Genomic DNA, 22,143 nt, shown 5'->3' on the forward strand with positions numbered 1-22,143 from the left:
AGTATCAGTCGCATTTCATATTTGTCCATCTCCCGGTGTCAGCATTCCTGGGTTCAAATGTCGCCAAGACGCATGTATCCTGTATGTATTACCATTATCGTATATCCTTATTCCATGTACTGAAAGCGCCAGGACTTTGTTTGTTTCCAGTTCCATGGTTCAGTAGTGCCCCCTCTTTGGATGGCAGCATTCCCCGAGGGATGCAGGATAAATTATTTTATGCTGGTACTCTGGAAAAAAAACGAAAGACAAAATGCGGTTTCAGCAATCTTGCCTCTCAATAGGAGGGACGCTGCGGAAAGGGGGCGTGGCTTCATGAAAAATGGGCAGGTTCAATTGAAAACGGGGCGGAGCCTCGTGGCTTCCCCCGTTTTCGTCACTTTGGGGGCAGGCCCAGCACTCTCCGAGATGCTGGGCAGCCCCCACAGAAGAGAACAGATGCCGTGCGCATGCGCACGGCATCTGTTCTCCTCCTGCACAAACGCTGCTCTGCTATGCAGGGCAGCGGTTTGTGCTTTCCCCAACTTCCCCCCCACCGCGGGACACTGCGGCCCGCGGGCGGGACAGCGGGACAGTCCCAAAAAAATGGGACTGTCCCGCTGGAAGCGGGACAGTTGGGAGGTATGCAATAGTGAAAATAAATATAAAATAAATTTTTTTAAAAAGCCCCCTCCCTCCCTTTAATTAATGGACCCTGCTACTTAGTATAGGTCCTGGTCAGCATCTAGAAATGTCCGTCCCCATGGGCCCCTTCTGGTACTCCTACCTATGCATTGTGCCACTGTATAGTTAATAAAGATTAATATTGACTTTGTATAGTTAATAATCAATAATAGTGCCCCCTTAGAGATATTAATATTAGTGCCCCCCTAATATCTGCACCATCCCTAATTACTGGTTACAGTATGTGCGGTGGTTTCACAACTGTCAAAAATCCTGCTTCATGACACATTTCTCCCCAGTACAAGCACAGATACTCAGGACTTCATTCAGAGTCGGTCGTTGCGGCCACACGGTCGTATAGAAAAAGGGGCCAGATATGCAAATGATGCACACGCATGTTGCGTCCCTAAGGTCGGATCGTTAGCTGGCCGACCAAGGGGTGTATGCGGTCGGTTCGCTAAAAATACGCCCACATCTCGTACGCATAACAAGTCATCTCCGGCTACATAAGGATTAATCGAGAGCATCATAAACCATCGGAACTGATCGTAGAGCTAAAGGTTGACCATACCCTCTCTTAAGCTCTACGATCATGTCAGTGTAAAACCTCCCCTGTCACGTGTGCCATGACACTACTTTGTTAATTATGCACTCCCTTAAAACGCCGTTCACATAAGTAGCCGCTAGTTTGCGCACGCGCATTGCGAACTGTACGCATGTGCAGTTAAGCGAACATCGCCTGCATACGACCGTGCGGCCGCTTCGACCGACTCTGAATGAAGTCCTCAGAGTAGCATACAGAACAAGAGATGTGTTAGAGCATATCTTAAGGTGCCCACACACATAGCGATGTGCTCACGATCCGACCTGAGGCACGATTTCCCGAGAACTCTCCCCAGGCAGCTCCCCGGCAGTCGTGGTCACGATTTGGAGTAAAAAATGTCCAATCTGACTTAATATCTATCTTGAATCAAGTGCACTGTGTCCCAGATTGGCAAATCTGCCCTACAGCACGGCAGATCTGAAGATGCGATGTGCGACCTGCGGGGACACGCATCGCATCGTGATCGTGAGTGGGGACTCACGATTTACTCACGATTTGGGCATATGTTACACGATTTGTCGAAATCGGCCACATCGTGTAAAATATCGCTATGTTTGTGGGCAGCTTAAGTGTCTTTGGCAATACCCACATTTTATTAATAAACTTGCCAATTATAACCTGTGTTTCAAGGAGGACTGATGATCAATATCCCCACTGCAGCTGATCTCTCATCGCACCTGTTTACTAGCGCAAGCACCCCATAAGGCTAGGCGTTATGGTCAGAGACCGCTACATCACCGCCGGGGGGCCGGAACAGCAGCAGAATGCTTCGCTTTGGGTTGCAATCGGAAATGGAGGGATCGCAGCAGGTATCGGAGATATCCGGATAGCAAAATTGCATCTGCGAATCCTGACGGAACGCAGTTTGCTTATATATGCAGATGCAGCCACAGCCTTATCCGTGCATAGACACGCCCACTGCTGCCTTCTCTTCTGCGAGCACACATGGCGGACCATCGCACACATCGGGGACATCGCCCACCATCGACAACTTGCGGCTAGTTTGACCTGTCTCTAATTCTGGGAGTGTCTGCACACACAGGGGGTCATTCAGACCCACTCGCAAGCAGCAGTACGCTCGCAAGTGGGTCGCTCCGTCGCTCCCACTCGCAAGCGGCAGTACGCTCGCAAGAGGGAGCTCCGTCGTGCGCATGCGCGAGACCCGGCGAGCGACAGGGAATCCGTCGCTCGGGGTCTCGCACCAAAGGGGGCGTGCTGTCGATGGTGACTGACAGCACGCCCCCTTTGGTGGGCGTGCCGGGGGCGTGCCTGCCAGACGGAGGCGTTCCCATGGGAACGCCTACCGTCTGAAGCCGGCCCAACTGACATCACTAGTGATGTCAGTGGGAGTGATTTTGGCTCTGATAGAGCCAAAATCACTCCAGGGCTTGTGGCTGGGAAACCCTACCGCAGGGTTTCCGTCGCAAGTCCGATGGTCGCGATGGTCAAGATGGGTGGTGACCCACAGCTATACGAGCGTTCAGGAGGACGCTCCATTTTAATGGAGGAGGGCCCTGATTCAGAGTGAGCGCTCTGGTCAGAGCGTCCGGCTCTGAATCAGGGCCACAGAGAGCTCTTGTGCTGCAGGGTGATTGCACTGGCTAAATTATGGGCGCCCGTTTTTAAGATCTACCCCGTCACCTCCCCCAAACCCTTGCTAGCTGTCAATCATTTCTGGGTGTTTACTGGCTTGCAAGTGTCATCGCAATGCAATCATAGCGCAATCACACACATGCGCAACTCTGCATGCGCGTAGGATAAAAATTGCTTGGTTGCGCTGATGTTTGCAATTGTAATCCAAGCTGAAATCAGGCCCTGTGCCCGGAATCCTTTATCTGTCTATCTACAGTGACCCAGCATTCTGCTTACAGCAGGCACTGGAGTCACGCGGAGAGCAACTACCAACTATTAGACATGGAAGGTGCAGCATAGGGGGAACATTACACTGATAGGCGCCATAGAAAAGAGTGGAGAGGGGGCCCAGCAATGCAATCTATCTTCCCGCAGGCCAGGGGCATATCTATAATGGCTGCACCCATTTATTAAATACCTCTTCGGAGTCCCTCGCCGGCGGTACCATTGCTCTACAAATCGCCTATAAAAGGCCGCCGCTGCCATTTTCCCGGCAGTTTTGCGCAGACGCAGTGAGAATATCACCGGGAAAATGTCTGCCGTGCCATTTTCCAGGTGACCTGCGCATTTGCAGTAGACTCCGGCAGAGCACTAGTGTTTACTCTAGTGCCCAGAGTCTGGTGCACTCAGGCCCTGATTCAGAGCCGGACGCTCTGACAGAGCGCTCACTCTGAATCAGGGCCGTCCCTCTGAAAATAAGAGCAGCCTCCGTCGTGTGCATACGCACTTGCCCAATATCGACCCGCTTGCGAGCGCTCAGCGCTCGCGAGCGGGTCTGAATCAGGCCCTCAGTACGCTGCAAGCAGCCGGGCAGAGAGGAGGGGGCCCAGGACAGAGACTGCACACGGGCCCTTTCCTCTGTTAATATGCACATGTGCATGCATAACAAAGCCGTTAGGATAGTTAACAGGGACCTATCGCCGTTGCATGGGGTTACAAGTGAATCGGAATGTAATGCTGCTGGATCTATTCCCGGCGGACCAAATACCCACGCCAGAAGCACGAACAGTGAAGATCCCGACTAGGGCAGGGAAGTACCCTAACCCTCCCCTCTCCCCCCACTAACCCTCCCTTAGTGGTGGCTAACTCTAACCTCCCTCCAGTGGTGCCTAACCCTAACTCCCCCTTCCCGCACCCTAAACCTAAGGGGGCAACCCTAACCTACCCCCCATCAAGGGCGTTTCTAGAGAGGGGGGGCCCGTGTGCAGTCTCCGACACGTGCCCCCTGCTCTCCGCCCGGCGGCCGGCAGTGCACTGAGCTGTGCGTGGCCAGCGCCGGAGATATAGACTCTGGGCACTAGAGTGTGCCCAGTGTCTATAGTGTATGCACAGGTCACCGGGAAAATCGCCGCAGCGGCCATTTTCCCTGTACTGCACATGCGCAAACGACGAGAAAATGGGCGCCGCGGCCATTTTCCAGTCATTTTACAGCGCCGGACGCCAGCGCCGACGTGGGACTCCGGAGAGGTAAGTAATACTATGGGTGCAGGGTGTACCCATTATAGATATGCCCCTGCCCCTAGTGGTGCCTAGCCCTAACACCCCCCATGCCCTAGCCTAACCCTAACCGGGAGTGCCTAAACCTTTTTCCCCCGTGGATATCAGATAGAAGGCCCCGGCTTACCTTAGTTCGGGAATCCGGGCATCTAGATTTCGCCGTGGGGCTAAAGATAGGCATAGGGATTTATGCGCCTATCTTTAGTTCCTGGTCGAACTTCCAGCGTCCAGATTCCAACGAGCGGCGGTATGTTAACCGCATCCCACTCTTCTCCCAGCCTTGTAGTCGCTGAACGCGTGCCATTGCGGCTGTTCTGTCTCTGGTGAATGTGTACGTTCTTTTTGGCAAAAACTGAAACTGCCGTTCAGGTAAAAGAAAAATGGGACTACCTTGGGAAAGCATTAACATATGAAAACCCTACGTGAGAGAACATCTGAAAGTTCTTGTAATCCATAAAGTAGGAGGCCCTGGAATAGTAAGGGGTAGATTTAGTAAAACTTCTGAAAATTAAAAGTTGTGATGTTCCCCATAGCAACCAATCAGATTAGAGCTATCGTTTCTCTATTGCATCCTATGATAGACAGAATCTGATTGCTTCTATAGGGGGGTGTGGTATAGAAGATCGACAGTGTCTAGATAGACACTCAAAAGATTGACAACAGATGGAAGACAGACAATAGGTCGACATGTGCAAATGGTCGACTCATACAGTCGGCAATGCAAATGGTCGACATGTGCAAAATGACGATATGGACAAATGGTCGACATGCATTTTTTTTTTAATTTAAGTCTAATCTTCACCCTAACCCTCCTTCTAGTGCCTAAGCCTAATCCTCCCCCTGGTGTCTAACCCTCACCCTCCACAAAGTGCCTAAACCTAACCCTCCCCCTAATGTTTAACCGTACCCTTCTGCAGATTAACCCTAATCTTCTGTCAAGTGCCCATCCCTGACCCCAAATATATTGAAAAAAAACACATGTAGATCATTTTTGTGTCGATCATTTATATATCAACCATTTGTCCATGTCGACCTTTTGCACTGTCGACAATTTGTCAGTCGAACTTTTGTCCCTGTTGACCATCTGGTATCAACCTATTGAGTGTCTATAGGACACAGGTTTGCCGACAATCTGGCTGCCTCTTCCGGGAGGAGGCAGCCACCTCGGCACAGCAGTGGGGGAGAAAGGGGCGTGACTCTATTTTGAGGGCGTGATGGGGGCATGGCCACGTGAATGTGGCGCTACCTCTGCTACACAATGCGAAGATTACCGGCATTGTGTCGCTAGGGGCGGGGCCAGGATGACACAATTCAGCATGAATCACGTCATCAGTTCCCCCGAACCAGCCACTTTGACCAGGTAAGAGCGAATGCCGGCGGGCGGAGGAGTGGACGCAGGCGGTGGGGGGTGCAGGTGGGCTACGCCGGCCGGGAGACTTGCCCTCTCTTCTGGGGGGTCGGGAACTACACCAAATTTTCGGGAGGCTCTTCGGGAGGGTAGGCAAGTATGACTAGACACCGTCGATCTTTAATCCGGGTACTGCTATGGGGCAACACCCACTTTTCATTTTTTGAAGTTTTAGTAAATCTACCCCTAAGAGTACTATAGTGACAGATTTCTGTAAGCAGAACGCACTCACAAACCCTCATTAGTTGTATTGGGTTTTCGGAGATTGTCCAATTAGGAGAACATTTCAGTTTCTAAGTAAAATCAATCCGTTCTGATGGCGTCTGCGGCGCGTGTGATAAGCGATGAAGCAGCTCGTCTATCTCTATTGATCAGAGGGATGGTAAACAAAAAATCTATAGTAGCTCTTCCCTGGCTAAGATCTTTCCATCACCCCTCGCGCACTATTTCCTGTGCCGCAGCGAGATGGCAAACATCTTTTATTGCGTCACCTGTTAATCTGTGAGTGTGAAGACTCGGCGTTAGCACCTGATGCGCACAAGTGAGACTGCGGCCTTTCTGTTTTCATGAGTAAAAGTTTCTTGGCATATTTTATATTTCTTTGGATGCGTTTCTTTGCTGCTCGTCAGTGGTCATTTTCTCCTATGGACAGGAATATCTGTGGTATGCAATCGGGAAGCCGGCGGACGTAAGCCCGGACAGCCGGCTTCCCGACTGCTTTATCCCGGCGAGGGTTAAATGACAGACTCCTGTCATTTTACCGACGCCGGGATACCGGCACCCCGATCGAAGTGATGCCGCGCGCAGCTGCAGACAGCCGCGGGGGGGGGGGTTAGGTTTAGGGCACCCGGGGGGATTTAGGGTTAGGCACCCCCCGGGAGGTTAGGGTTAGGCTAAGGAGAGTGAGGGTTAGGGTTAGGCACCCCCGGGGGGGACTTAGGGTTAGGCACCCCCCCAGGGGAATTAGGTTTAGGCGGCGAGGAAGGGGTGGTTAGGTTTAGGCACTTAGAGGGGTGATTAGGATTAGGCACTGGGGGGAAGGTTAGGGTTAGGCACCACTAAGAGAGGGTTAGGTTAGGTGATACTTACCTGGATTTTCAGCCGTGTCGGCCTGCCGCTGTCGGGATTTGAACCGCTGGACTTGTGTCCGGCAGTAATTCGTATGTATTCCATATCTGCTATTTGCTCTACTGTTTGCTCTAAATTGAGGAGTCTGAGAATATGATAATCCTACACTCAATAGGAAATATTAAGCATGCATAGCTACAGTGAACAGCAGATTGTCACTTCACCAAGCCCAGGTAGAATACTCAGATTAAGTCATACTTGCCTACCCTCCCGATTTGGTCGGGAGCCTACCGAAAATCGGGTCCAGCTCCCGACCTCCCCGGGAAGGCAGGCAATCCACCCGGCTGCCGCCCACCCCTCCTATCCCCCCCCCGCAATTACCTCTGAATCCCCCGCAGCGGGGGCTCGGTGACGCGATTCACACTGAATCGCGTCATTTTGGCTCTGCCCCCTGCTTCACAATGCCTGTAATATCGGCATTGTGTAGCAGGGGCGGGGCCAAAATGATGTGATTGCATGGCTCCGCCCCCACCCCGCCCACAAATACTCACAGCACAGCCGGTCCCGCCTCCTTGAGCTGGCCACGCCCCCCTGTCATGCCCATCTGGCCGCTCCCTCCCGGGAGGGGCAGCCAGAAAGTCGGCAAGCCTGGATTAAGCTATTGATGCTTTTATTTTCAAACTGCATAGCTTAGATGGAGCTGTCATGAGAAAGAGATGGACGCAATGTGGATATTTTCGCAGAACGAGCGATTGTTTGCTATTGCGCATGCATGAACGCTGCATTGCACATGGGCAGCGATTGCAGTACAATTATGTTCGTACAGAGGAACCATTCGCAAAGTGAGTGACAGGTAGTCAGCATTTGGGGGTGGTAACGGGGGGGGGTTTAGAAGATCACAGGCGTGTCTGACCGTTTAAACGCCGTTTCATGGGTGTGCATAAACTAGCCCTTGCCTTCTCCTGAGCAGAATGAGAGCTCTCTGCGTGTCAGGAGAGCTGCAGTGTTTGTGGCTGGTCAGACCTACCTTACATGTTGCATGACTGCCCAATGTGCGTTGATGGTACCAATGTTTACGCCGTTGCACGTCGTTGCGCGGATGAGAATGCAGCAGTGGGCGTCCGGGATGGGTACGGGATGCCGGCGTTCAAAATCCCGACGCTGGCATCCCCCTCTCTCTACCCTAACCCTCCCCCCTAGTGCCTAAACCTTACCTCCCCCTCCCCGCAACCGCCATCTTTCATGGACAAACATCATCATTCCTGGACAAAAGTCCATGAAAGATGATATTTGTCCATGAAAGATGATGTTTTGCCTCTTTCTGAGACCTGACTTTTGGCGGGAAAAATCTGAATTTGGCGGGAAAATCCGAACTAATCCGAGGCCTGCACATCCCTACTTTTAATAGACTTTGAGACAGGAAGCCTCTTGAGCCTAGGAAAAAATATTCCTTCATGATCAGAGCTTAATTATAATTTTTTTTTAATAAAACTTATATTTAACATTATTGCTCATTTATATGACCACCGAATCCCAAAATTGAAATGTTCATGCATGAACCATGGAGGTAAACTACCCAGTGTTACCCTGACATTATTCTACTACAGCTCTGTTACAAAGTAAAGCATGACCTCCCCACTCCATTACAAGCTGAAGCTCCTCCCACATATTCAGGAATGCGTCTTATGGTGCATACACACGGTCAGATTTTTCTTCAGATCTGAAAGATAGCGATTTAAAAAATCGTTCAATCGTTCATATCTGAAGGAAAATCTGACATATCTGACATGTTTGAACGGTGAACGATGCGCGTTCCCGATGGTCAGATAATGGTATCTGACATCTGATGTGTTTGCAGTCAGGTTTGGACGATTTCAGTCATTTAAATGCAGTCAAAAATCGTTCGTAATTCAAATCGTTCAAATCGTTGGTCAAATCGTTCAATTGTTTAAATCGTTCAATCGTTCATCTGACACATCTGACCGTGTGTATGCTCCTTAAATAGGATCTCATGCAGATCTTGAAGCTGAGACTGTGTTGCTATGATATCACTATTTCTACTGTTGACCCCCATGATCTACATCGGTGCTTTCAGTGCTCCCTATATGAGAAGAGTGCAGAGAGCACAGATTGACACCAGGCGGGCCGGCAGTACCGTTACAGAGCCCCGCCCAGCAGAGGAATTAGCATACTCTGTGGGTTGATTAGAATACTATCTGACATCTGACTGATTAGCATATTTTTCGCTTTGCTGGTTGAACTCTCTCCTGACCAAATGCTGTACAGTACAACTGTGCTGACGAACATTAATGTCAATGAAACAATTTTGCAGGTGACTAGTTGACAATACAGACTGACAATAGGGAAATATGGTGACCAAAACAGAAGTCATAGGAACGACACCGTACAATACCAAAAATCTGTATTCTGTTGGAGTGCTGCAAACACCTAGCACATTATTGTATGACCAATGATACATCAGCTCTGCACAGAAGCACTCGGTGTCCGGATGATAGATCAATAATAAAAAGGTCAACAGTCAATAGGTTGACATGGACATTAGGTCAACCGTGACTTAATAATTATGTGTTGACCATTTGAATGTCGACTTTTCAACCCTGTCAACCAGTGGCGTAACTAGGATCTTTGGAGCCCAGGGCAAGTTGAAGAACGGCGCCCCCCCCCAACACACACACACATACAAACACCTAGAAAAATGTATTTGCGCGCCTAAGGCGTGCGGGAAAAAAAAGTGCATGGTCACATCCTGAAGGAGCGTGGCTACGGAAAATGGGGTGTGTCAACATGACACGCCACCCATTTCTCGTCACTCTGGGAACATTCCTTTCCATTCTATATGCACCTTACCTATACGGTAGTTTCTCACAACATTGAACCTCTGAAGAAATGTATCCTCCCTGGGAAAACGGCGTCTTCCGTCGGTATTCACTATTTGTGTAGGTCACATCGTCCGGAAGATGCCTGTTTGTGTAGGAATATTAAGAAGGTCATCATCATACAACAGCGGTTCAACCAGACTCCTTCCCCTGTGTAACTTTCTTCCCCCTGCTTCTCTCAGCCACACAATCTTCCCTTGCATTGGCTCTCAGCACACCATCACCTCCCCCCCTGCGTCGTCTCTCAGCCATACCATCACCTCCCCCCTGCGTTGTCTCTCAGCACACCATCACCTCCCCCCTGTGTCATCTCTCAGCCATACCATCACCTCCCCCTTGCATCGTCTCTCAGCACACCATCACCTCCCCCCTGCGTCATCTCTCAGCCACATCAATGCCTCCCCTGCATCTTCTCTCAGCACACCATTGCCTCCCTCCCAGCGTCGTCTCTCAGCACACCATTGCCTCCCTCCCTGCGTCATCTTTTAGCCACACCATCACCTCCCCTCCTGCGTCGTCTCACAGCCACATCATTGCACCCCCCCTGCGTCATCTTTTGGCACACCATTGCCTCCCCTCCTGTGTCGTCTTTTAGCACACCATTGCCTCCCCCCCTGCGTTGTCTCTCAGCACACCATTGCCTCCCCCCATGCATCGTCTCTCAACACACCATTGCCTACTCCCCTGCATCGGCTCTCAGCCACACCATCGCCTCCCCCCCGCGTCATCTCTCAGCACACCATTGCCTCCCCCCTGCGTCGTATCTAAGCCACACCATTGCCTCCCCTCCTGCGTCATCTTTTAGCACACCATCTTCTTCCCCCTATGTCATCTCTCCAGCCACACCATCACCTCCCCCCTGCGTCGTCTCTCAGCAACACCATTGCCTCCCCCCTGTGTCATCTCTCAGCACACCATTACCTCCCCCCTGCGTCGTCTCTCAGCACACCATTACCTCCCCCCCTGCGTCGTCTCTCAGCACTTCATCACAGATACACACACACATACACTGCCAAAGATGCACACACACTGACACACACACACTGACACAGATACACACACACACACTGACACATATACACACACCTCTTTCATACAAATCCCCCCCAGGCATGCAGGCCTATGTGCTGTAATATACAGTATAGGGAATTATTGGTCTATGAAAGACACGTGCATGTCAAGAAAAGTAAAAGTGTCGCCTGGCGGTACCGCTCACAGGGCCTGATTCACTACGGATCGCTATTCTGCTTATACGCACGCAACGCAGTTGCTAATATCAGCGGTGATATGTAAATGTTTGCATTCACATTGTGAACGCAGCGTAACATTAGGTAGCCCACGTCCCCTTACTCACATACTTTGTCAACATAGCGAAACAATCGGTAACATCGGATCCATGCGCACAGGTAAGGCAGGTCAGACCTCATTCAGGAATTGCTTACTTCAGCGCACGCTATGAGACCTCAGGCTACGTATGGTATCACAGTGAATAATTTATGCACGCCCCTGCAACGCCGTTGAAACACACTGGGACACCTGCATTCGCCCGACCACCCCCCGTCACCACCCACAAACGGCACTTCCTGACAATCACTCTGCCATGGGTCTGTGTATCCTCTGCGATCGTTTTCCCGATCGCAGTGGCTAGTTTGCGCATGCACACTGCGATGCATACGCATGCGCAGTACGCAACAATCGTCCGAATGCGTGCGTATAAGCAACTGCGTTCCCTGCTGACACAGTGACATTTGGACGATCCCCTAAATCAGTTATGTCTCTTTCTTCACCTAAGAGTGCATGGGCTGTATTCAATTAGCGACGAAAAGCCGGCTTTTGCAAAAAAAATTCGCCGGTGACCTCATTTCGCCGGCGGAAACTTATCCCCGTATTCAATTGTTGCGACTTTTCACTGGTGCGAAAACACAATGTAATGTACCCAGTAACCCAGCGGAAAAGTTTCGCCTATGAATAGGTGGCGGAAAAAAGTTGCGGTTTTGGGGTGCAAAGGTGGGGAAACCACCCTGAACTCTTAGGACAGGTCCCTAAAGGTAAACTGCGTAAATAATTTTTTAAAATAAACAATTAAAAAACGCCCCAAAATAATTACTTTGAAAAAGGGGGCAAAAAAACAAAAATAAAAACAAAGTTGGGGTACAAAGTTACAAACTAGCAAAAATGACTTGGGGGGATCTGCAAGTATGGGGGAGGTTTTTCTTTATTATAGGTGTTGGCTGAAGGTGCGTTTTTAACGCTTTTTAAGATCTCACTTTAGTCATTTTTAACCATGCTAGCACCCATTTTCATGTACCCCAAATTTACAGGGGCTACTTATTTTGTCCAAAAAAAACTGCTAAATGCTATTCTTCACCACTTGTGCAAAGACACAAAATAGCACCAATTGAGAGAATTTAAGCACCCATATACCTCCAGCAGGGCTATTCGGGGGTATCCATAGTGATCCCTCATGTCAGTGCATCTTTTGGGGGGTGTCAGGCTGATTTCCCCATATCTGCCAGCACTTTTCGCCTGTTTAAGTTTCCCCGGGATGCGTTTTTGTGTACTTTGGAATTGAATACGGGGATAAGCGGGGGCGCGCGCGATACTTTTTCGCATGCAAAACCAGCGGTCGGCGAAAAGTCCGGCATGCAAAAAGTACGGGACTTTTCGCTTCTAATTGAATACGGCCCTATGTATTAAACAATATGCGCATTGTGTCGTGGAGCCAGGAGCAATTACTTTTACCCAATGTCTCCCGAGTTTTGAGTCCTAAATTAAATACTATTGCGTCAATTCCGTGTCTTTGGTAAATATTTTTAGAATTATTTATCAAAGCTGGTACGTAGGAAGAATGGTTTTGTTGTTTACAGCAACCAATCAGGTTATAACAGTCATGGACAACTTTTTTTGTAAAAGTTTTGAAAATCCGCTGCTTAGTAAATATTCCCCTTAGTCCTTTTTCAGGCATTGAATATGTTAGAAGATATACTGTATGTACACTGGCTAAATGCTGCGTCAGGTTGTACAGCACCCTGTCCCATCAGAAGCACCCCCTAAAAGGACCTGAGAAAAGTATTCTGTATATCATCTGTCTTTAACCCAAAGAAAATAACCAGATACTGGACCCTCAGCATTTATGACAATTACACCCCCCCCCCCCCCCCCCTTCGCCACCAGGGTTAATGCTTAACCACGTTTGTGTGAAACCTGATTTTACAGGCGTTGTAATTTGGGATTTTGGGGAGTTCTCCTTACAGATAAAATTACAGAGTGTGCAGCGTCTACTGGAGACAGGTTTAAGGGTTGTATGTAATTGTGTTGATATGTAATAATTAAATGCAAATCCTGTTATTTTCTTTAAACACAACAGGCAGTGAGATCACAGCAGCTATACAAAATATAGACAGCGCTATTAAAACATATATATGTATATTCTAATAAAATCAAAGGCCATCTTCTGCTTTTTTCATAAATCCGGATCACATGTATATGCGTAATGGGACGTAGTTATCAGACCGGCGGCCGCAATGCCCCCGGTCTCAATCCTGACGGTGGAAACCCGACAAGGGACTTAAACTAGGCGTCGAAATACAGACGCCTATCTTAATCCCGACGCCAGAATCCAGGGTTATGGCTGCATGAATGAAGGTAAGATGGGGTGCCCTTGGGAGGGGGGTTAGGTTTAGGAAGTGAAGGGGGGAGGGTTGGGTTTAGGCAGGAAGGGGGGAGGAGGGTTAGGGTGCGGGGTAGGGAGGGTTAGGGTGCGGGGTGGGGAGAGTTACGGGGAATCGGTATGATTTACCTCTGGGCCCATGCCCGGTGGTTGGAATCCTGACAGCGGCATCCGGGCAGAGGAGGAAATCACGATGGTCAAAGGTAAGTATATACTAACCTATTTCTACCCCCTAACCCTCCCTTAGGTGTGCCTAACCCTAACCATCCCCCCCAGTGCCTAACCCTAAGTCCCCCTCTAAGTGCCTAAACCTAACCCCCCCTTCCCTGCTGCCTAAACCTAAGTCCCCAGGGGGGGTGCCTAACCCAGGCTCCCCCCCGGGGGTGCCTAACGCTAACCCCCCCTTGCCCTAGCCTAAACCTAACCTCCCGGGGGGGTGCCTAACCCTAAGTCCCCCTCGAGAACCCTAAACCTAACCCTCCCCCCCCACGCAGCTATCCGCTCTTGGCGCCCGGTGTCCCTTCGATCGGGATGCTGGGCGTCGGGCTCCCGGCGTATGTCTAATGACAGGCGTCGGCATATCGACGCCTGTCTTTAGACCCTTGCCGGGATATGACAGTCGGGAAGCCGGCTGTCGGGATTAGGTCCGCCAGCTTCCCGACTGCATACCGGGTTAGGGTTAGGAATGGATACAAGAAGGGAGGGTTAGGATTAGGAGGAGAAGGGGGGAGGGTAAGTATACTCACCCGACCCCTGTCGGCATATCAACCATCGGGATGCCGCTGTCCATATCCTGACAGCCGGCATTACATACAGATTCCTGCGTAATATATCATTCCCATATGACACTTTGTAAATCCATAGCATTATTAAGCATATACATGTGATCCGGATTTATAAAAAGCAGAAGATACTGTATATATGATTATTCCAATAAAATCAGAGGCTATGTTTTAATACCAATTGTGTTATACTAAGTGGTTACACCGGCCGGTGTTTTGCAATTTATCTTTTTTTTATTGTTTTTATAAGGTGAACAGTATTAAATATTTCTTGTCATTTAGCGCTGTCTATATTTTGTATACTTGTTTGTTTTTTGTATAGGGTTGAGCATATACCAATCCATGATAGCAGCTGATGGTGAGAATACAATTCCAGTCATAAATACTGCTTTCTTTATAAGGGGTAATAATTGGTTAAGTGAACAGAGTGCTAGATCTTTCTACTTCTACGGATCATGGCAGTGTCCGCGGATTACAAGCTGCTTTGTGGCGATAATTATGTGCAGCGCCATGTGGTTACCTGCTGTGACACCTGACTGTACAGCGTTATGGATGAATAGTGGCACTAACTACGTTCCTTCTGCATTGCAGGGGCGATGTTTTCCGCTGGATGGCTGCTACTAATAGGAACAGCTTTGTCATATATGGTGAGGGCACAGGACCAGCCTTTGCCCGAAGAAGAGGTGACGCTGCCGGATGAGACCTTGGACCTCAGCAGCGTACTGAAGAGAGCGCAGGGGGCGCTGATTCGCAGCATCCTCCATAGAATTGAAGAGGAGCAGAGTGGTAGAGGTGCGTGGAAGCCGCTACACGCTAGTTAATGCGCACTTCTTGTTAGCGTTTACAGACCCTTCCATCAGGTACACAATGCTCTGCTCCTGGACTCCCCACTTCATTTATGATTGTAGTCACCTTTGATGAACTAGATAACCGATGAGAATTTGTGTTTAAACAGAGGTGACTGCGACGGTGCCACTCACAGAGCCCCGCGCACTATACGGCGGCACTGGTTGCACATCCCGAGTTATGGCCCTGACTGCAATCATAAAAGAAGTGGGAAGTCCAGGAGTAGAGCCAAGGGGCGTTTCTAGAGAGGAGGGGGCCCGTGTGTAGTCTCCAACACGGGCCCCCTCCTCTCTGCCCGGCGGACGGCAGCGCAGTGAGCTGTGCGCGACCAGCGCCAGAGTTGTAGACTCCGGGCACTAGAGTGTGCCCAGAGTCTGTGGTGTCTGCACAGGTCACCTGGAAAATGGCAGCAGCGGGCATTTTTTCTGTACTGCGCATGCGCAAACGACGGAAAAATGGCCGCCGCGGCCATTTTCCAGTCTTTTACAGCACCGGACGCCTGCGCCGATGTGGGGCTCCGGAGAGGTAAGTAATATTATGGGTGCAGGGTATGCGGTGTGGGGCCCCCCTGGACCCAGGGGCCCGTGTTCCCCGCACACCCTGCAACCATTATAGATACTCCCCTGAGCAGAGTATTTTGTACGTGGCGGTAGGGGTCATATTGAAGGGTTTGCGTTTAGCCACCTTCTACACACAGTGGGGGAACTTTATAACACACGGTTATCGGTGAGGAAACACCACGTAATTGAGTAAAGATGCGAGTAACCAGATTTATAAGGTTATATAAACAAACAGCAGTTTATTATAAAAGAACATAACGGGTAGAATTACAGTCTATTGGTGCATCAATACTCAACTTATATGTGGTCAAATATGTCCTTCATATGGATAACGGATGGTCACACTGGCAGACATGTAAGCACAGGTGCATGTTGTATTACTGCCTTACACGGATCCCCCATCCTTCCTTCTGATGAATTCTCTTCCTACCACTTCCCTCTTCACCATAGGGCACCACTCTTCATATACTCAGGGACGCCGAGAGGGGGGTGGGGTTACTGATTACCCAGGCAGTGGCGCCGAGAGGGGGGGGGAGCGGTTACTAATTACCCGGGCTTGCTGGAGGGGCCCGGCACCGCTCCTCCTCCCTCATGTCACAGCAGCGTGTGGTGGGCTGCACTGGGAGACTGCTCGCGGCTGCAAAAGCAGCAGCCGGAGCAGTCTACTATGCCTATGGCTGTGCGCTGGGCTGAGGGGCACACAGCGTCCCCCGCCCCATGCAAATATATATTTTTTCTATCGGGGTGTGGCCACGCCTACCGTGACTAGGCCATGCCCCCTGTCACCTGGGCCCGGCGCAGCTGTAGGCAGCCCTGTACCCAGGACCGGGTTGGTGGAGGGGTCCGGTGCGGGGCCCAGGTCCGGCGCTGCCCCACCTCCCTCTTAAATCACAGCAGCCCAGCCCCCCTCCCCAGTGCCGTTGCAAAAATCTTTAAAAAATATATATATACTAAGGGGGTTAGGCTACGCCCCCTTCACATATGGCCCGGCCGGCCTCTCTACGCCCCTGCGTATATTCTCCTTGACTCTCTCCTGACTAAACTACTGTGTCCATCTCACACTGACCATTCATGGTGTGTGGATTGCTTACACCAGGTACTTCTACTACCAACTGTTACTTATGAGCTTACTGCACCTAGGTCTCTTCACGTCCTGTTTGACCTAACACTTAGCCCATTCTCTAAAAATATACATGAACAAATACTGCACGGTACATTTGCTGCTTGGGAAAGGTAGAAATTAAAGTATTAACCCTATGGTTACAGGGCAGCTATTTTGTGGTGTGAACCAATGTTCATAAAATAGTCAGTCACTTCATAGGGCTCTATTTATTATCATTATTTTTACTAAAATAAAGTGAAAAAGGGTGTTTTGTGTTTTCACACCCTTTTCACATTATTTTAGTTTCACCTAAAGTTACTAAAGGGCAATTGGAGTAGAATTCGTAAAATTCTTCTCCAACCCCTAATTATCACTTATTTTTAGTTATCAGATCGCATTTCCCATAACTGTAATGGGAAATGCGATCTGCCTGGTAGCTACTAAAAATAAATAGTGAAAAAAATACCGGGGGAAGCCCTGTGGTATCCATGGTCTCCCCCAGTTACCAGTCTCCTGCTCCGCTCTAACAGGCAGAGCAGAGCCCGGAGCCATTTTCCAGTCTTTTACAGCACCGGACGCCTGCGCCGATGTGGGGCTCCGGAGAGGTAAGTAATATTATGGGTGCAGGGTATGCGGTGTGGGGCCCCCCTGGACCCAGGGGCCTGTGTGGTCTAAACAGACCACATGCTGATACACTGCAAAAAAAAAAATTGTAAAAAAAATAATAACTTACCTCTGTCCAGGGACCGGAGATCGGTGCTCCGGTGATCTCCTCCCTCTGGTCAGCTGGTCTCCCATCCTGCACTGGGACCCGGTCATCAGGTGACCGGGTCCCAGTGCAGGATGGGAGATCAGCTGACTGGAGCCATGGAGGACATCACCGGAGCCTGATCACCGGAGGTAAGTGCAATTAAGTGAGGGGGGGTCGTGTGGTGGAGTTGCGGGGAGGGTTGTCACGATTGTGGGGGCGGGACTTAGCTACCGTGATAAGTGTGCAGAGGGGATTCGCAGGGACAGAGCTTTATCGCAAGCTCTGTCCCTGCAAGAGATTTTTAGTAAATCTCTGTGATATTGGCTGAATACACAATGCGAATTCAGTCGGTAATATCACACTACAATCTGCATTCAAAATGCGGATTGTAGTAAATAGAGCCCATAGTGAGTTGATTGACTGAATATTGGAACATGGCACAAAATGGTTCCGCTATGAGCCTCAGAATGGAGATTCTTCATGAATGTTAAGTTCAGACCTAAAAACCATACATTCCAAACACATTCCTGATTATCTTTTGAAAAGACCAATTCAGTCCTAGACAGTATTAATGCTGACCCCAGTTTCAACCTCACCACAGCTGGACACTATCCCTGTCTGTCTGTCAGTCTGTCTCACTAACCTACAGTATGGAGATATTTTGAGAGGAAAAAAGAAAAAAGATGTCCATCCAACTAAACTTTTTGCATTTGGTATCATTCCTCCAAAATGTTCTGCTTGCACCAACATAATTAGTAATTACTGCCCCATTGTATTCCATATGTATTACAGTCCCATCATTCTTAAACTGGGCTAAAAATCCCCACCCCTAGGAGATTCATAGGACCCACAGGGTACTAGGAGGAGTGGCCAAGGAAGGGTTGTATGACTAAATCCCATTGGGATACTCGGGCTCTCTTTACATGCTGTACCACATGGGGAGTGGTTATGCCATCTTGGGGATGGGGCCGTTGCTCCATGGTAGCCTGGGCCACAATAAAGAACAGGTGTTTTGCACTGGCCCCTCTCTGCCACTCACGGTGCCCCTGACCTTATGTACCAAAACTTTCAATATCCCATCTTCTCTTATATGCCGTAATAAAAAATAATGACCCCTCCCCCAATCAAAACATAAACTATTACCTATATAAAAAGGATAGAAGAGATACAATAAATGCAGACAGTGATTTTAGAACAATATTATATTTACACAATTCTGGAGTTGAGCTTTATACATTCATCTGGTGTTATCTTTATTTTAGACACAGACTCCCCCATGATGGATTGGATCTCCAAGAGACAGCATCCAGGTAAAAGAATAATTGAGGATGTGGAGAAGAGACAGCACCCAGGCAAAAGAGAAGACAGCGATTTGTACCTGGAGCTGCCAAAGAGGCAGCACCCAGGAAGGAGATCCCCCCTAGGGGATCAGTTTATGGATAACTCTAACCCTCCCTTGGGTCTCCTGACTGATGTCTCCAAAAGGCAGCACCCAGGCAAGAGGAACATGGGCTATACCAAGCGTCAGCATCCAGGAAAGAGATTGTGGGATGATGATGAAGACACTGAGATGGAAGACCTCCAAGACTTAGAGAAACGCCAGCACCCTGGTAAGAGGTATCTAGAACCAGAGAACTTTGATTATGTCCCCCCATGTGAAGGGCAAGACCCTTTCAACTGCAGCAAGGGAAGTCTTCTGCTGGAGCTCCTAGACAATGTGAACAGGGGGCGGCTGGAAGAGAAGCGACAACACCCTGGGAGGAGGTCAGCTTGGGAAGCGGAGGTCCCTTCAACCCAGAAGTAAGTGCTCCTACATTCCTGAGACCAGTTAAAGCATCACCTCAACTGACCCCTCTACGTCTGGAGACCAACACGATTCTACCTGCAACCATGAGTCCAACAGTGCGACCCCCATTACCTTCTAACAAATACCCTCGGCATTGTGTCTACAGGGTACCAGCACATGTAACATCTCCGCACCCATTGCTGGTGTAAGACGGTAACATTCCTCAGTCTCTACCAACAACTAACTAGCCCGGTCAGGGACAGTATGTTGGTATTAATATTGTTTTATTTGATGATGAATATATTTATTTTACTCTTGTATTAATGTTTTAATCGTTTAATACAGATTGAGGTCCATTCTACATTCCCTCCGTCTTGTGTGTCAATCTCAGAGTAGAAAAGATACAGTAATTGGTCCCCAATACATATTACGTTTTAAATTCACATCTACCAGATTCACGGCATCGTGTCCTGACTGAATCTTTCTACCCGTCGTTTATTTTATTGCAGACATTTCTCTCACTGGTCTATCCATGATGGGTTTATTATATACAAAGTATGGAAGGTCTAGTACCCCAATGAGCACTTGCTTATATGTAAGGAAGACCTTCTCAGTAAGGGGGCATGGGTGGCGTTTAATTCTCTCTCCTGTCATGTCTGACAGCAGTCAGAGACAATTCAGGGAAGATGAGGGAAGGCTGCAGACACGTCGCAATGCAAGACAGCTTCCTTTTCCAATAAAATATAGACGGGGTCACTGTCACCCTTTATCCTGCTTCCACCTTAGCTAGAGAGTTTCCTCAACAAAATATCTGCTCCAAAGCATAACTTCTAAATCATTGCTAGAAAATGTCCAAATCATAGCAAGACTGATGCTATATAATAATTTCATCACTTGAATTAGCACTATTATCATTATTTCTAATTATCTGTTATTTATATAGTGCCTATTACGTATCATTTAAACAAAATATTTAATCATTCACATCAGACCCTGCCCCGGTGGAGTACACAATCTGATTTCCCTACAAGACAGGAACATATTATACACACACATAGTACGGTTAATTTTACCAGAAGTCAATAGACCTACCAGTATGTCTTTGGAGCTTGGGAGGCAACAGGAGCACCCAGTAAAAACAAAACAAAACAAAAAAATAGTGCAAACAAGTGTAGAACATACAAACTCCACACTGAGAACATACAAACTCTATGCCTTTTGATTATAGTTTCAGGATAACCGAGTCACATAGGAAACAGGACTATAGATGTTTAATATATATATACACAATGTGAACATTTATATTTTGCACATCTACAGAATTCTGCTTGTGCAATGTATAAGAATTTAAGAGTCACATTGTGTCTGGTGACCCAGCAGCGTCAATCTCTGGATTATAGCATTAGTTATGGGAGTTACAGTATCCAGCCCCCACACATGTAGTACGTAAACGTTAAGGTGCATACACACGTAATGATTTTTTGAACGATTTAACTATAACGACGTAGTTATCGTTCAATCGTTCATTAAATCGTTCAGTTTCTGAGTTATAGTGATGAACGATAATCGTTCATGCGCGTTCCCGTTTGTAATTTGTAGTTCATCGTCCATTTCTGACTGACCAACTTAACGATTTTCATTAAGGGAAGGAATATTTTTCGTTCATCGTTGAAAAAAATCGTTCATTACACTTCAAAAAATCGTTCACTTTTTCAAAGGAAAAACTGAACGAAAATCGTCCACTAACAAAATCGTTACGTGTGTATGCAGCTTTACATAGACCATATGCTAATTGTACATTTTCATTCGTCTTAGCCGTAGTAAATCAGGCAGAGGCCTTCCCAAAGCCTTCAGGCCAATAACAAGACGTTTTAACTGTGTGTAGGAAGGGTGTGGGAGTATGATTTTGGCAACTACGTTACAACAATCGGTTTACAGTTTGTGTCATTTATAGCAGGTTGGGGCAACCTATAGTTCCTCAAAATGTTATTGAGACAATTAAATATAGATAGCTGTCTAACCACATATTGTGTATCTAATTAAGCAGTGATTGGGGGGCTCACATGCCTCCATTGTCACCCGCAATTATAATGTATAACCTATAAGCATACACCTCCTACCCTCCAACATGACCCCTTCCATTAGCTACACAATGCTCTGCTCCTGGATTTCCCACCTAATGTATGATTACAGTCACCTGTGCTAAACTAAATAACTGATGAGACAGGTGTTTCACCACAGGTGGCTGCAATAATACATTAGGTGGGGAGTCCAGGAGCAGAGCATTTTGTACCTGGTGCAACGGGTCATGTTGGAGGGTCGGACTATTAGACCTATAGTACAGAGAGGTTCCCAAACGCAGTCCACAAGGCTCTCCAACAGGTCAGGTTTTAGAGAAATCCATGGTTGAGCACAGGTGGTTAAATCAAATAGACTGAGGTACTACTCGTAATTAAGTCACCTGTGCTCAACCATGGATATCTCTAAAACCTGGACTGTTGGGGAGCCTTGAGGACTGCGTTTGGGAACCTCTGCATATAGTACAATAGTTCTACATTTTACGCTGTTTGTTACATTAAGAACAATATAAACAAAGGCGGTATATAAACTGAATAGATATCACATCATTACACATCTAATGACATATACACATGTACTAAGAAATGTTTAAGACACCATTACACTAATTATAAGTAAATAACAAAAGGCACAATTACATTTTAATGTATTAATTACTGATTGTTGCGGGTCTGGTCTCTCACCACAAAATAAACAATCTAAGCAACAAAATTCCATTTACAATTACTGCACAAAAACATAATGTAATTCATGCATAACGATGTATTAATGTGCCCGAGATTATGAATGAGTATCAGA

General features: G+C 48.2%; 1 protein-coding gene across 1 annotated transcript in view; it reads left to right on the forward strand.

The window, feature by feature from the left end:
- Positions 1-21,637, forward strand: part of TRH (thyrotropin releasing hormone) — a 35,356-nt gene extending 13,719 nt beyond the window's left edge. The window contains exons 2-3 of the mRNA XM_088450214.1: positions 14,813-15,013; positions 18,743-21,637. Coding sequence (XP_088306340.1) covers positions 14,818-15,013; positions 18,743-19,284 — 738 coding nt within the window. The 5' untranslated portion in view covers positions 14,813-14,817 and the 3' untranslated portion in view covers positions 19,285-21,637. The remainder of the gene's footprint in view (positions 1-14,812; positions 15,014-18,742) is intronic.
- The last annotated feature ends 506 nt before the right edge of the window (positions 21,638-22,143 follow it).

This window comes from Taudactylus pleione, unplaced genomic scaffold (assembly GCF_031769625.1).
Source record: "Taudactylus pleione unplaced genomic scaffold, aTauple2 ptg000512l, whole genome shotgun sequence".
NCBI lineage: Eukaryota > Metazoa > Chordata > Amphibia > Anura > Myobatrachidae > Taudactylus > Taudactylus pleione.